The sequence below is a fragment of the Ammodytes marinus genome (assembly GCF_949987685.1).
Source record: "Ammodytes marinus genome assembly, chromosome: 18".
Classification (NCBI taxonomy): Eukaryota; Metazoa; Chordata; class Actinopteri; order Uranoscopiformes; family Ammodytidae; genus Ammodytes; species Ammodytes marinus.
In genome coordinates, this window is record NC_137222.1 from 7,559,644 (window position 1) to 7,573,744 (window position 14,101).

The 14,101-nt window shown below is 40.8% G+C and overlaps 1 protein-coding gene across 1 annotated transcript; it reads right to left on the reverse strand.

Moving 5' to 3' along the window:
• Positions 1–327: 327 nt before the first annotated feature.
• LOC307265507 (BCL2/adenovirus E1B 19 kDa protein-interacting protein 3) lies at positions 328–6,936 on the reverse strand. Its single transcript, XM_080047257.1, has 6 exons — positions 6,828–6,936; positions 3,635–3,785; positions 2,570–2,651; positions 1,728–1,798; positions 727–873; positions 328–461 (listed from the first exon to the last, which is right to left on the reverse strand). The coding sequence occupies exons 1-6, from the start codon at positions 6,868–6,870 to the stop codon at positions 413–415; spliced, it is 543 nt and encodes a 180-aa protein (XP_079903383.1). The 5' UTR covers positions 6,871–6,936; the 3' UTR covers positions 328–412.
• Between the last annotated feature and the right edge of the window lie 7,165 nt (positions 6,937–14,101).

Consider the following 14,101-nt stretch of genomic DNA (forward strand, 5'->3'; position numbering starts at 1 on the left):
AACGAAGCGTTTCCGTCTCCTTCTATCAAAAGGATTTACTGTTCTAGCTAGGCGAAACTCTCCATTTTCTCTTGTATCTGGGCAAGCTCTCCTCTCAGATTAGGCTTTGGCTGGTTGAGATCAATGTTACTCTTTTCGGGAGAGTAAAAGTGACCTCAGTCTGACTCATCGGTCGGCATCCATCTGCTTTCCCCCCCGAAGCCCTAAGACATGCACAGCCTGGCAGAGAGCGCTGCTGGGTGGACAGACGTACAGATGAACAGAGAGACAGAGGTACAGACAGGCAGCTAGGGTCCTAAGGTTGCCCCATGATGAAGAAGGGAGGAGGTAAATTAGTGAGAGAGGGCAGACCGTGACCTTATTAGCCAGGCTGTTTAGCGAATGGGGGCGGGCGGTGGGGCTACAGCCGACGTCACAGCGTGCTAGTCGAGGAAGCAGCCAATCGCTTGCCTATGTAGATCCTGAAAAGAGAAAAGCACTCATTGAAAAGACGGTAGTTAGTAACAACTAGCTTCAGTAAGATAATCTAGCGTTGGATTCCTCAACATGTATAAAAAAATACTCAAGATTTCGGATGTTGAATATGCATTTTTTATGAGCCATGTGAGAACGTAAAGCTTGACATGGGTACAAGAGTGCTTTGGGGGGTGGGGCTTCACAAACTGTCAGTTGTAGCAGACCTAAAATGCATTTGCCACAGATATTAAGCAACATCACATGTCTCACCCGACTCCAAGTGTGAGCAGGTGTGAAGCCAGCAGTGTGGGGCCGAGGATGAGGAGCACGTCGGAGGAGAAGATTCCTTTCTTCATCACCTCCGTCTTCCTAACGCTGAGGGAGCCCGGCTGCTTCGGGTGCTGGAACACAAACTCTCTGCAGAGAGCGAGAGAGGACAGGGGGTAAGGGAATATGATAGGGTAAAACGAAAATATAAAGTAAACAGCGTTAATGAGAACACAAGAGAGAAGAATGAGAATGCCAGACAGGTAGGCCATAGCAGGGAGCATCTGAGACCATTAAGGGCTTCTACTACCTGTCAAATACACTTCTTGTATTGCAGGAGATTAAATGTCAAGGATGGCAGTGAAAATAGAAAATAAACAAAGTTGATTGGTTTGTTCAACACTCGAGGCAAAACAACAAAATTAAAAATGCAGCATTGGACCATGGTGTTAGCGTCAAACTGAAGAGATGCACGCTACACAACAACTCATTTTTAATGTTTTGAGAGTAAAATAGGTTTTACTTTTCAACTTTAAGGCAAAAACAAAAATACGATTAAATATGAATATATCCATGTAGCGGGAGTTACATAGTGTAGTAATTGTTCACCAACACATCCAGTGTCTCCTATGTTCGTCAGTTAACCTCAAGACTCAATGCGCGAAGAAAAACATAAAAAGGAAATATCTCCCTGTTGTTTTTAAGCTGTGCAGTAACGAGAGCTATGCTAACTGTCTTGCCCTGCTTTCAGTCTATATGCTAAGCTAAGCTAATCGCCTCCGGCATCCAGCTCCACACATAATGCCAAAACATAAGAGCGGTATCAAAGTTCTTGTATAACACTAGGCAACAAAGTGCCATTCCTTAGGTTGAAACACGTAATACAACCTATACATCTTTGCAAGTACTTACGAGTTCTCTTAAAAAAGTAGGGATGTGGTTGAAAATTAAAAAAAAATTAAGAATGAATTATTAAGTATTCACTTTAAAGGAGCCGGTCTTACTTTGGTGGCATATTTTCCGGCCTACTGGACCAATCCCACACCCAGTCAGTGTCTCTCCGCTCACCGTCCTCCTGCAACAGGCATAAGGGATCAGATAATGTGCAACAGTTGAAAAATATTATGGTAGAAAATACGGAAAGAAAATTCAGGACTGAGAGAATGATGTTAAACCATGTGTTCTGCAAATAATAGGGGAAAATCTCAAAACAACATAAGTTAAGTAAAACAGAAATTTAATTTTTGGATACAGAGACCAACTACATAAATGTATGTATACATCTGATACATTGCCAATCTCAAGCAAGTGTAATAGCTATACAAGCTTTTAACCTGTTTTAGAATAAATGGAAATGAGTGACTGGAGAGTAGGACATCAGCATAAGATATCATTCTCTGGTAAATGTTCAGCAATAATGTCAAATAAAGTTAATGAAAGCAATGGAAGTGCAGGATTGGATCTGTAGTTAAAGTTGCTATGAGGAACTTTAAAATATTTCTGAAGCAGTCACAATTTTTCCTCGGATGATCATAATTTATCAACAATTTAACAGCAGAGGAAACCATCTGTGAAAAGAAAACTATTTTCACATAGTTTTTCTTCATGCCTTTGCTCGGGTCTGATCACCCAGGAACATAAGCTGGCATCCTAAAACACTACCACTATTGTCCAAAGATTCAACACAAACTGAAGGTTCCTTGTAGCCCATTTAAGTGACTTTAATTTAATAAATAATAAATTAATTTAATAACCACCACCACCAGCTCCTTTAACAATTAAACTCTGTTTTAATTGCAGAATAGAACTGAAGAACATTAACAACACATGTTCAGAATCTGAATACCTGTATGGTGACACAGTCACTGTCATGCTCACTTGCGGGTCTCGGGGAACCAATGGGCTGTGGAGTCAGCGCCTGTGGAGGACTGTGGACAACCAACAGACATTTACAAATGTCAGTTCAAAATCTAGACAGACTGCAACTGAATGATTTTGACAGTTCGGTTAAAACCCCTGTAAACTGAAAAACGAATAGATGATATCAACGTTGGATTTCTCAATAAGCTTTTACAAAAATCTGATTGAAAATAAATCTCCATAAAATGATAAAACTTAGTTAAAGAAACTGTATAGAGTAGACTAGCCCGTTTGACAGGACTGTGTGGGCGTGGCCGAATTGAAAGGTATCCATGGCAACAGTCATTGTGACTGGTTCAAAATGCTAATTGTTTAATATAAACCAGAGCATATCCCGCCTTGTCCAAACCAAATTTCTGTAATGTTTATTCAACTTAAAGACCTACTTCACCGGTGGGAATATGAAGGTGTATTGAACTCTGAGATCCTATGTAGAATAAATGTGCAAACATTTTTGAAATCGGTTCATCCTAGCCTGAGAAAAGGCAGAAAGAGTGTTTAATGGTCTCACTGTCTAACCCTACATTTTACTAGTGTGACATCATCACACTAGTAAAAATGTAGGGTTAGGATTAACAGGACAGCTGGGCCAAGGGGAAGACTGAAGAAAGACTGAGGGAAGAAAAACCTAATTCATTATATTATAATAGCGATTTTATAATGATAAGACACCGGTTCCGTATGGGTGAAGTATTCCTTTAAATGTCAATATCTTAAATATTGATGATAAATATATAAGTCTTTTCAGATGCTTACTATCATGCAACTAACTCCCCCAATCAGTTAGAAGGATTTTTGTGGATTGGAAACTCAAATCAAAGGGGCTTTAAAGCACACAAACACAGAGGAAGTAAACGCACGCTGTGGAAAAGCGAGCAAAGTTCCACTGTGCACAGAATGAAACTCATTACCGTGCTAAATGAATTTTTCAACAGTGCGCTGTGCAGCTTGGCCCAAAACAAAAATCCACACAGGCGAAGTGCACTGTTACCTGTCTCTACTCCTCTCACACTCCAGCTGGGCCTCCAGAAGGATCCTCTCTAGCTCCCCCTGCAGGGCGGAGGAGATGCTCTCCTGTGAGCCAGTCAGACTCTCTCTACGGCTCACGGCTGCTATCAGCTCCTCCAGCTCCACCCAGGAGCCTGATGGGCAAACACAGCACCAGCAGTGTGTTATGATGATCAGGCAGTCACCAAGGAGGCAGAAAAACGGTTGGGGAAGTGATGAGATGGTAAACATGTCTATGGTCCTAAATATGAGTGTTTACATTGAGAGCAGCATTCTGTTGTTGTAATGTAATTTGTCACTGCACAGCCTGCCAGGTATTATGAAAGATATCAACACTGAGCAATAATTCAATAAAAATCAGCTGAAATGTATGATGCAGACGTGATAAAATAGTTCAATTAAAGTAACACCATCAGATGTTGACGTTTTTGTTTCATATGTGTCAAGAGCTTTCTCTGATATGAGTCAAATACGTCTTAACCCTTTTAGCCCAAATTATTGGTGCTTTTGATTGGCATACCAAATAATTTGATTTGTTATTGCCTTTGAATTTATATTTCCATAACTAACCACCACTACAACTTGTTTGTCCCCAAATAAGCCATTTGATCCAATTCAAAGGATTGATGCACATAAGCAACCATTTTTCCCTATACATGCAATTCATATTATTGTTCTGAGCGATTCTTATTTTTACTATAAATACTTATTAACGACCATATCTTCCAATCTGTTGCCTTCTGTTTGTTGTTGTGTGCTGGCATATGGTGACTTATAAACAGCACCACATATGTCCTGAATGCAGACGGTGCCTTGTCGTGTGTTTCTCTCTCAATCAATGAACTCTTAAAACACACTCAACATAATGAATGAATGTACACACATGCAGGTTCATTGGGGCCATGAGCAGGAAGAGATTTACACATGCACACTGGTGTGTATGGCGCGCACACACCCACAGCCAAACAGTAGGGCAGAGCTAACTCAGGCTGACAGCATGCTTGTTTACGTAAGATCTTATTTCGGTTAGAGATTAGCCCTTTTTCAACCCTCTCCCTTCCTCCCCCATGTTTCTCTGTTGTCATGCCTTTCTGTGACATAGGAACAGTTAACAAAATGTCTACCTCATCTATATCATTCCCCTCTATAATGTATTTACTCAAATCTTCAATTTCCCAGGTCTATAACACTGTATTTCATACAAACAGCAGCAGAGGATGTAACAACATGAGTGGGCACAGAACTGGAGGCAGAGACGGAGGGCATAGACGGGAAACTGTGCCATTGCTCTAGTTCTTTTTCTACAGAGGGATGTTATGACATAACAACTGCCTTGTTGCCCGACTTATCTATCTGCCTCCATTCTGCAGCACTAGCTTCTATGGCACAATCCTGTACACATTTGTCTGTGCCGCTGCCACATCAGCTTTATGTAACATGGACAAGAGCTGGATGCTTCAAGACACAACAGAATCATGTTTGACCTGACGGGCTAAGATTGTCTGCCTCCAGTTAAAGGACTGTAGGAGGGAAGTCTCATTGTTTTTGGAGAGCAGGGCAGGTTCCTTAGTTATTTGTTGAAGATTTATATTTTACACATTCACATTTGTCTAAAAAACAACAACAGTTACTTTAATTACTGTTATCCTGTGATAAGGACTTAAAGATTGGGAAGGTGATTCTGTAGAATCTTTGTTGACTAATCACTTTTTGTCAAAATCAGTGAATATCGCCTAACAATTTGCTACCTTTCCGTACTGTGTGTGCACTGAAAAACCCCCAAATGTTGATGAATGACCTAGGCTCTGTAAAGTGGTACGTAAGCAAAGGGAATGTAAACAAATTGGATTTGTCAACAAACATTCTCCAGAATCGCTTACCCCACCTTTAAATTATCTTGTGATCTCAAGAAAACAAAGCTTGTTTCATTGTGAAAACAAGTTGAATTGTTGTTATCTCGAAAAATGTCACCTATTTCCTCTAGGTACTGGGTTATTTAAGCCAGAATGACATTTATTAATAATTTAGGTCCATTAAGTAAGAGTATTTTGGCTCCATCTTGTGGTGAAAGTTATACATTGCGACACTCCACGTCTACCCCTCACGTTTGTAGAATTTACAACTAGCTATGGTGGCCTTCAAGGACCAGGCTATTACTAAAGTAAAACTAAAGTTTATTCTCGGCATGTATTTCGTCTCTACTCACAAAATTGTCTTTCCACTTTATTGTGCACATTTCTGTGCCAAGTGAATATTGAATAAAAACTTCCTCCTCTAATTTTGTTTTTCTCTTGTGGCCCTGTACTCTTCCGTAAGAACTAGACTGGTGCGGTTATGATGGTTTTTGGGAATGACTAATTCAACCAATGTGCAGTTTGTTGTATACTGTACACTTTTGTTCCATTGGCACATCAAACTTGAAATTGGGGCTGAGTAAGAGGGAGGTTAATTCAAAGCAAATATTTGATTACAGAGCTAGACCATAGACTTTAATATTTCAGTAATCACTTATCTAAAGGATCTATTGTTGACCTAAAAAAACAGGCCTATGCAGGCTATAATTGATTGTAATTAATTGCACAGTCCTGCTCCCCATAACGTTGTTCCACATGTGTTACCAGGCATCATTTGCACTAATCAATGTGCACAGTCGAGCTATAAGCGTCAGGAAATCTGCACAGCCTAATTGGCTTACAGAGATACAAACAGGTGAGTCAGGGAATCCGTTTACACAATGGCAGTGGCAACAACAATGCCAACCATGAAACCACGAATCCCTAGCTTCTTCCCTGTGACATCCTCTCACACCTGCACTCAGAGATGACTGAAATGCTGTTAGTATGCTATCATTCATGTCTGCACTGTTGGATATCTGACCACCAGACCAGACCTGTAAATTATAGCCTACTGAGCTAATGAAAGGGCTCATTGCTTGTATTATTTACCCACTTTTGTTACCATTTTGCATTGTGAAATTAAAATGGATCTGTGCACACAATCACACAAAACAGCTTTAATAATGATATCTGTTGGCTTCACATGAGCAAATGTTTTTTTTTTGTTTATCTACGTCATGGCTGCAAAGGGGAATAAATAGACGTCATGAATCATTATATAGCCCAACAGCAAAACAACGGCCTGGTCCTTGCACCACCCGTACCACCACCATCACTCACCATAGAGTCCGTCCTCTGGTGTCTGCGAGCCGGACAGAGACATGGTCGAGCGCCGGGGTGCTGTATGGATGGAGGGAGAGGCTCGGAGAGATGTTGAAACCGACCGCGGATGGAGGACAAGCAGGTGCGAATGTGTTTCTGCCCCGCTACTATTTATGTCAATCGCTCTAGTGTTTGTTGTTGTTGTTGTCTTAAAAAGGGACACCGCGCACAGACGCTGAGTTAATCCTCCTCCCCTCCCCTCCTCTCCTCCTCTTCCCCTCCTTTCCATCTTACCCACGTGTCAGGAGCGGAGAGGTAAACAAAACAAAGCCGAGAGCTCAGCAACGTTAAATGCCACACTGAAAATAACAACAAAGGCGCATCAGGCAGCAGCAGGTGTTTGGCAAAAAACTCTCCCTTAACCACTATTTATTTTGTAAAATGAAGCTCATACACTCAAATTGAAGGCTATATTTTCATATTTGCTAATATATTTGCTAATTTGCTCAGGTAAGACACATGGAACAATGCTGTTGTAGGCCTAAAATGTTAGGATGCCAGTAGGCCTATATGGCTAGTTTGGCTACTGCCAGGAACTGCACAAACAATCCAGAACTATAACACTCAAGATGTGATCTCAGGTGGATTAAAGCTTTAATGCGTAACTTTTTCATATAAATGCATGATTAACTTGTGTCGACCCCCTGACAGTGGCGCAGGAGCTCTGAAAAATCATAAGAAGGGCCCAAGAAATGTTTCAGTTATTGATTCTACTGCTAATAAAAATCCTGGACGTAGGCCTACAGCAGAATATGAATTCCATGCTCGATCACTGAAGACTTATGTCATGTAGATACACAGACCTTGTTGTTGTAATTACTCAGAATTCCTCATGGGGGCAACAGAGGTTATGCACTAACGCTTTAATGAGGTTACATCCTAATGGGAGCTTTTACAAAATTGAGGCGATGAATTTAGGTCAACTTCATTTAAAGATTAGGTATACTAACATAATAAAGAGTTTAGAAGACTTAACTAATGGCTTTTTAACGGTTAATGAATCCTCTCAGCATCTGGGTTTAGAAACATCCCTCTGACTGATGTTCATACTTTTCTATTTTTGCAATTAATGATACATGTACAACTGTTAAAAGGTCACTAGTGTAACACTTCATATTAAGTCATCAAGCCCCCATTTTTAATTAGAATAATTTGTTATTTCAAGGATCTATAAGTGGTTCCAAGGGTCAGTGATCCATAGCCGTGTGGGTGCCTGAGTGTTGTGTCTGACTCTGATGGCTTTTTTTTCTTTTTTTCTTTCTTGTTGCTGTGATTGATATTGAAATTCACAACGGCCCGTCTTGCCGGGTGCTGCCTTCAGGACCTGATCGTGATGCCAGTGATAGCGTCACTCTCCCAGAGCCTTCAGGCGACAGCAGAGGATGTGTTTTCAAGTGATCCTCTTCTGTGACACGGGGGCATGCCGGAATCTCAGCCAACCTCCATAAATAAAGGTTAGATGGGCTGGGAAGAACCTCGTACTCTTTTGGTTGCCAGAGCTCCAGCCCATAGAGATCTTTCTTTCCAAATATTTTTTATTTTTCTTCCTAATGCATCCCCATCATCCAGAGAATATCTTGGAAAACCAGTTTTCCTGCTTGAGGGACAAACACCAGCTTGTGACTATAGTTCCACTCATGCAGCAATCCCTTGAACAACAACTCACTACATCCCAGATAAACTCCTTAAGGCATGACCTCAGGGTCCTCGTTAAGAACTATTAATTATGGTATCTTTGTCTACCATTTGCACAATCTTTGATAGTATTTACACAACAAAAACTCATTCTGCTACAGAACAAAAAAAGACAGAACTAGTAGTGGCTTATGGTCACGTTTCACTGTTTGCCTGTGGACTTAAATGACATAATAAAGTTTAAAACATTTCATTAATATAAAATAAGGAGCTTGATTAACAATTTAATCATCTTTGCACATATGACTTAATCATAAGTGTTAAAGCACACAATCACTCACATTCCTTTAGCACAGTGAACAGCTTGACAGATGTGCAACACGCAATCTTTGACGGTGTCACGTTAAAAACTTTCTCCGTTTTAACTACTTTAATAGGCCCCAAAACATTAAGATTTCATCTGCTTGGTATAATGCGTCTCTTTCAGCAACATTTTGCAGGTTAAGCATAACTCTCTCACTAAGTGCTGCTGTTGGCTGAAAACTGCAGAATTTTGTAAAAATAATGATGAAAAGATGCTGGCCTGTCCAAAGCCTCCTGATAAAGCAAATCCATTTTGAGTAATTTCCAAAAATATTACACAAAAGAGTACTTTGTCAGTGCCATTTGGTGCTGAGTAGGGAAGTGTACAGCGGGGTTTTAGAGCAGTGAAAACAGCTGCCTGCTGGCTGAAAAAACACATTGATATTAATACATTAATACAGAAATATCAATTTGAGCATCTTTATGTTGGTTTACTGTAGTTTTTGTTTTATTGTGTCTGGGTTCTCAACTCACAGGGATGCATAAGCCACTGTTGCAATACAGGATTAATATTTAAATATTTTTTTAATTATTTAACCTGAAGATTTAAACCGAAATGGTCATTTTACTATCAGTGTTCTCCTTAAATCATCAAATAATAATGCATAAAAAACATAACCATACAACTGTGTCCCAATTTAAGATTTTTCTAGTGAGCTGCTGTTCAACATGTGTGTCTGTTTAGCCAAATAATTTCACATGGGTCCATTATATTAGACACCGTTTACGATTATGAAATTAGGTTGCAGTTATTGCCAAAATATGAAAAATAGACTCGCACTCGCTTTTTAATATTTAGTTGCTTGTAAAGGCTGGATAGTGCACTTTACTGTGTGCCTTATTGAGAACATCAAATTAACCAAAGCAGGTCAGGATGTTCATTGTTGCTGCATTACCTGGAGAACATGTGAGTGATATATTTAAACACAAGACTGTCTTTTATGATTTTATTTCCCGCATTGAACGAGCCCTCTGGGCAGTGATTCATTTGCTTCTGTGGCATTCCTTTAAGACGCTTTTGCATCAGTGACATCAGCAGTGCACCGACTCAGTGCTGGATTTCACTCATGTAGCTGAGAGCAAACCGAGAGGTAACGCAGGAGGATGCTCGCACCATATACGCCCAGGGAGAAACAGTGAGGTATGATCGTAATGCTTGAACCCCTTTACCATGATGCCTTATATTTACAAATCCAATCAACACACAAACAATGAGGGTCAGATGAATAGACAACATTTAAGGGGAAATCATTTGGAAAGTGTATTGTAATGTAATGTTCGTTTTAAGGACAACATCACCACCTGCTGGAGAGAGCGTCCCAAAAGCACTCCTGTCCTGAGGCATATTTTAAAACTTTCATAATGTTATAAAGCTCCATGATGATTGAACTAGGACAGCTTAAGATCTCCTAAACTTTTTTTTTCTTCTGAAAATCACTTTTTCTAAGAGGCAAAACGAGGAGACCAAGCATTTTGCTAATGATGGAACATATCTCTGTTGCCTTCTGGTGCAGAGCAGCACGGCCTATCTTTCCCCAACCATTTGTTATGTTGCCAAGCAGCATTTCTCTTCTGACCTCCAGGCTTGTTTGGAGACAAGAGGACAGACACTGAAAGTCATTAATCGGCCCCAGAAACAAAGCAGGCTAAAACTTCCTTCATCCATCAAAGGAACTTAAGATCTTTGACAATGACCCGCGCCCACAGCACACACATCAAAGAGGGAGAGACGGCGGTCCGGCCAAATGACTGCCCACCTCGTTCATCCATCATGCTTGAAACTGAGATAGCACAATAATAAAAACCTTTTCAGGTAATGGCCGCAGTCAGATCTTGCCATTCGGCATGTCCCCCCATCCTACAACCTTTTTTTTTGTATTAGGGCTGTGATTGATGACTTGATTTGAGCAACGTATATATTAAAGGATCTGTTTAAAAATTCCCCTTTTTGTTGCCAGTCAGACACAAAGGCTGAATGATGAGTGGCAGAGAGGCTAGTGGCATTCTTTTTAGTGGCTCTGTGGGTACTCGTGTGTTCAGGGAGCTTTGGGATTTTTTGATAAATAATAATTACTGATCCTGGGCTCACCCCGAGAGGATTGCAACTGATACATTGTTTTGACGACACATAGCCAGAGAGGTTGCATGAGGACATGCAATGATGTGGACACTTTGAAATAAGTAATTAAATAAATACTTTCAAAGATCCAAGTATATCGACACCAGTGAAGTATAACAGTGATAATGACAGTGCTATTAGCATATAGTCGCTGTGGAAACCGTGTATCACTGTCACACCAACATTTCATGAGCTCATAAAAACCATCCTAGTTTTGTGCCAATGCAATAATCAGATGATCTTTAAAGGTACAGTGTGTGTAATATAGGAGTCGTTTGGCGTCATCTCCCTTCTAGAGAATTTACAGGAGGCTACAGTGGCCTTCGAGGACAATAAGCTATTAAATTCCACAAGTTCCTGTTCTGAAAAACACAATTTATTTTACACACTGCACCTTTAGTATTTCATTTAGCTTAAAAGGAAAATAAAATGTTATCAACCCATAAAGGAACACTTAATCATTTAGTTTATTTATAACAACAAAAAACACCAAAATTGGAGACTTTTTTAACTGGACAGCAATGATATGCATTAAATGCAATTTATGATGCAGGTTATATTATTAAATACATGTATTTATTCAGCTGTTCCAACAAAACTAATATTGTTTCTAAAGGTTCATAAAATTCAATTTCAGATTATGTCTAGGTGATGCAACTATATAAACACTAAAAGTCTATTGTGGCCTATTAGCGTTCCCATTTCTGCTTCAGCTCCCAAAGCAGTCTTCAGACAGTTTGCCTGAAAGTCTCTAAAACTATATATATAAAAATGCCTTTTAGCTCTCTCACGATGCCCCGACCCTTGAACAGCTCCACTATAATCACCGGTGGGACAGCTGAGATGACGCAGAGCTTCAAACGTCGTCAAAATATAATGGACAATAAAGCAAAAAACGCCGCCTGTAAACACTGCCAGCGGAAACTCTTTGTCATGTGTGAACTCAAGGTCCCTCTCTGTAGCCGGTCTCATAGAGTCTGTCCCTCCTTTCATTATCTTCCACCGCTCCATCTGCTACTTCACCACCGCAACGACAAGAACTCAACAGCCACAATCGTGAGCTGATTCCGACATCACTCATCTTTCAACTCGCCCAGTCGTCAACGTCGTGCAAAGCAGCGCTCTCAGTGCAGCGCGCCGCCCCGAACACCACTTCAACCGGTGTGTCACTCTCTGCTTTAATAAACCAGCTGCAGGTGCAGAACCTGGGCCTTTTCCTGTGTTATCTGGATAAGTTTACACAACATCAAAATATTTATGATGCATTTTTACAGATTAAACTCCATATCCACCATATGAAGCTATAGTTTGCTCCACCTCATCAGCCAACAACAACAACAACAACAACAACAACAACAACAACATTGAAGCACCACTATTACATTTTAAACATCCACATAGCACTGACAGGGACCCTTCTGCATCATGATTACTTTCCCTTTGAAGAATGATGCAAACTACAGCCTATGTTACATTACACATTACATTGGTATCGTCAAATATGTACCCAATTATGCATGTATTGTATGGTATATTTTTATAGCTAAAATACATGACTATATTCATTCTGTATGTGTACTACGTGCAGTCTATTGATGATCTGTCCATTCAGCTCCTACTACTGGAAATTATGTGGGAGTAATTCTGGTCTTTTCCACGAAAACTATTTTTGAAATCCAGTCAAATGAAGATTCTCCAGGAATGTAGTGTCCCGAAATATAAAAAGTAGAAGATCTGAGAGAGATGTGTAAGACCAAGATTCACTGGGTTGTTAATGTAATCTAAGTGTGATAGAGCGGAGATAGGACAAGATTAGTGATAAGAGCTGATAAAATGAGATGAGATGGCTCAGCCCTGGAGGTGTTTAGGTGTGTAGACTTTATCTCTCAATCTCCGCCCGTGTGTAGTGTGATTTCGACTAAGCAGCCGCAGGTGACGACAGCCAGCACATCCATGATGGGGTCGATGTAGAACATTAAGGAAAAAAAAAAAAATCAATGTGATCTAATCATCAAGAAAAATAAAACTATTTTTTTTCAAAACATACAACACAAACCCAATATGAAATAAGGAGTTCAAAAATATGGGATCCATTTATTTCATACAGTATATAGCCTCTTTATTTTGCATGCACAACAACAAACATTTACGCACATTCGTTTTAGCCTTCGATCTTGCCTCTTGCTTCAGAGGGGCCATTGTCCATGTGTCTCTATTATCCTGCTGGTCACGGTTCCCCGGCTCTGCCCCGGCTCATATGGGAGATATCTGTAGAATAATTCTACCTGTCTGTTCCCATATCCTTCTCCCTCCTTCTTGCTCCCCTCCCCTTCTACCCGCGTGACCTTTCTGCATTCCTCTCCAGCTGACCGTGGTGTCCTGTCAGCTACCCCCCACCCCCCAATCCTAACACCACACTACTCGCTGCTCTCCACCACAGACCACTTTAAAGGTGGAGTCAGTGATTCTGGAGAACGCTTGTTGTCGAAATCAGTGAATATCCCCTCAAGATCCGCTACCTGTCTGTACTGTGGGCGTGCTGAAAGAAAATCCAGTGTTGATACACAGCCATGGCTCTGTAAACTGGTATGTAAATAAAGGGGGCCCAACGTATAGCTAGCAACATGCCGTTTACAGAGCCTATAGGTGGAGTATACTGTGTCCAGAGAACACTTGTTTATGTTTATACTAACTGCTACAATATTTGATGCTTGGCTTTGTATAACCATCAGACTTTTTTTGTTCAGCGCACACACACTAGTACGGACAGGTAGCGGATGGTGAGTAGATATTTGCTTATTGACTAAGTATGCCTTTAACACTGGATTTCGACAACAAGCCTTCACCAGAATCGCTGACTCCACCTTTAAACCACCCCGTGCCCCTCGTTTCCACCCCACTGCTGACTGCTCTTTCTTTCCCTCCCTCCCTCCCTCCCTCCCTCCCTCCCTCCCTTTCAACCCCCCTGGATCACTATACTTTGCTCCACTCTCTCTCCTCCCATCTCTCTGGCCGTCTCCCTCTTTGCCCTCTGCAGCTGTACATACTCTGCTTTTTAATTAGACCGACTCACTGGCTCCGCCTCCTTCTGCCTTGTACTCTCCATCACACACTC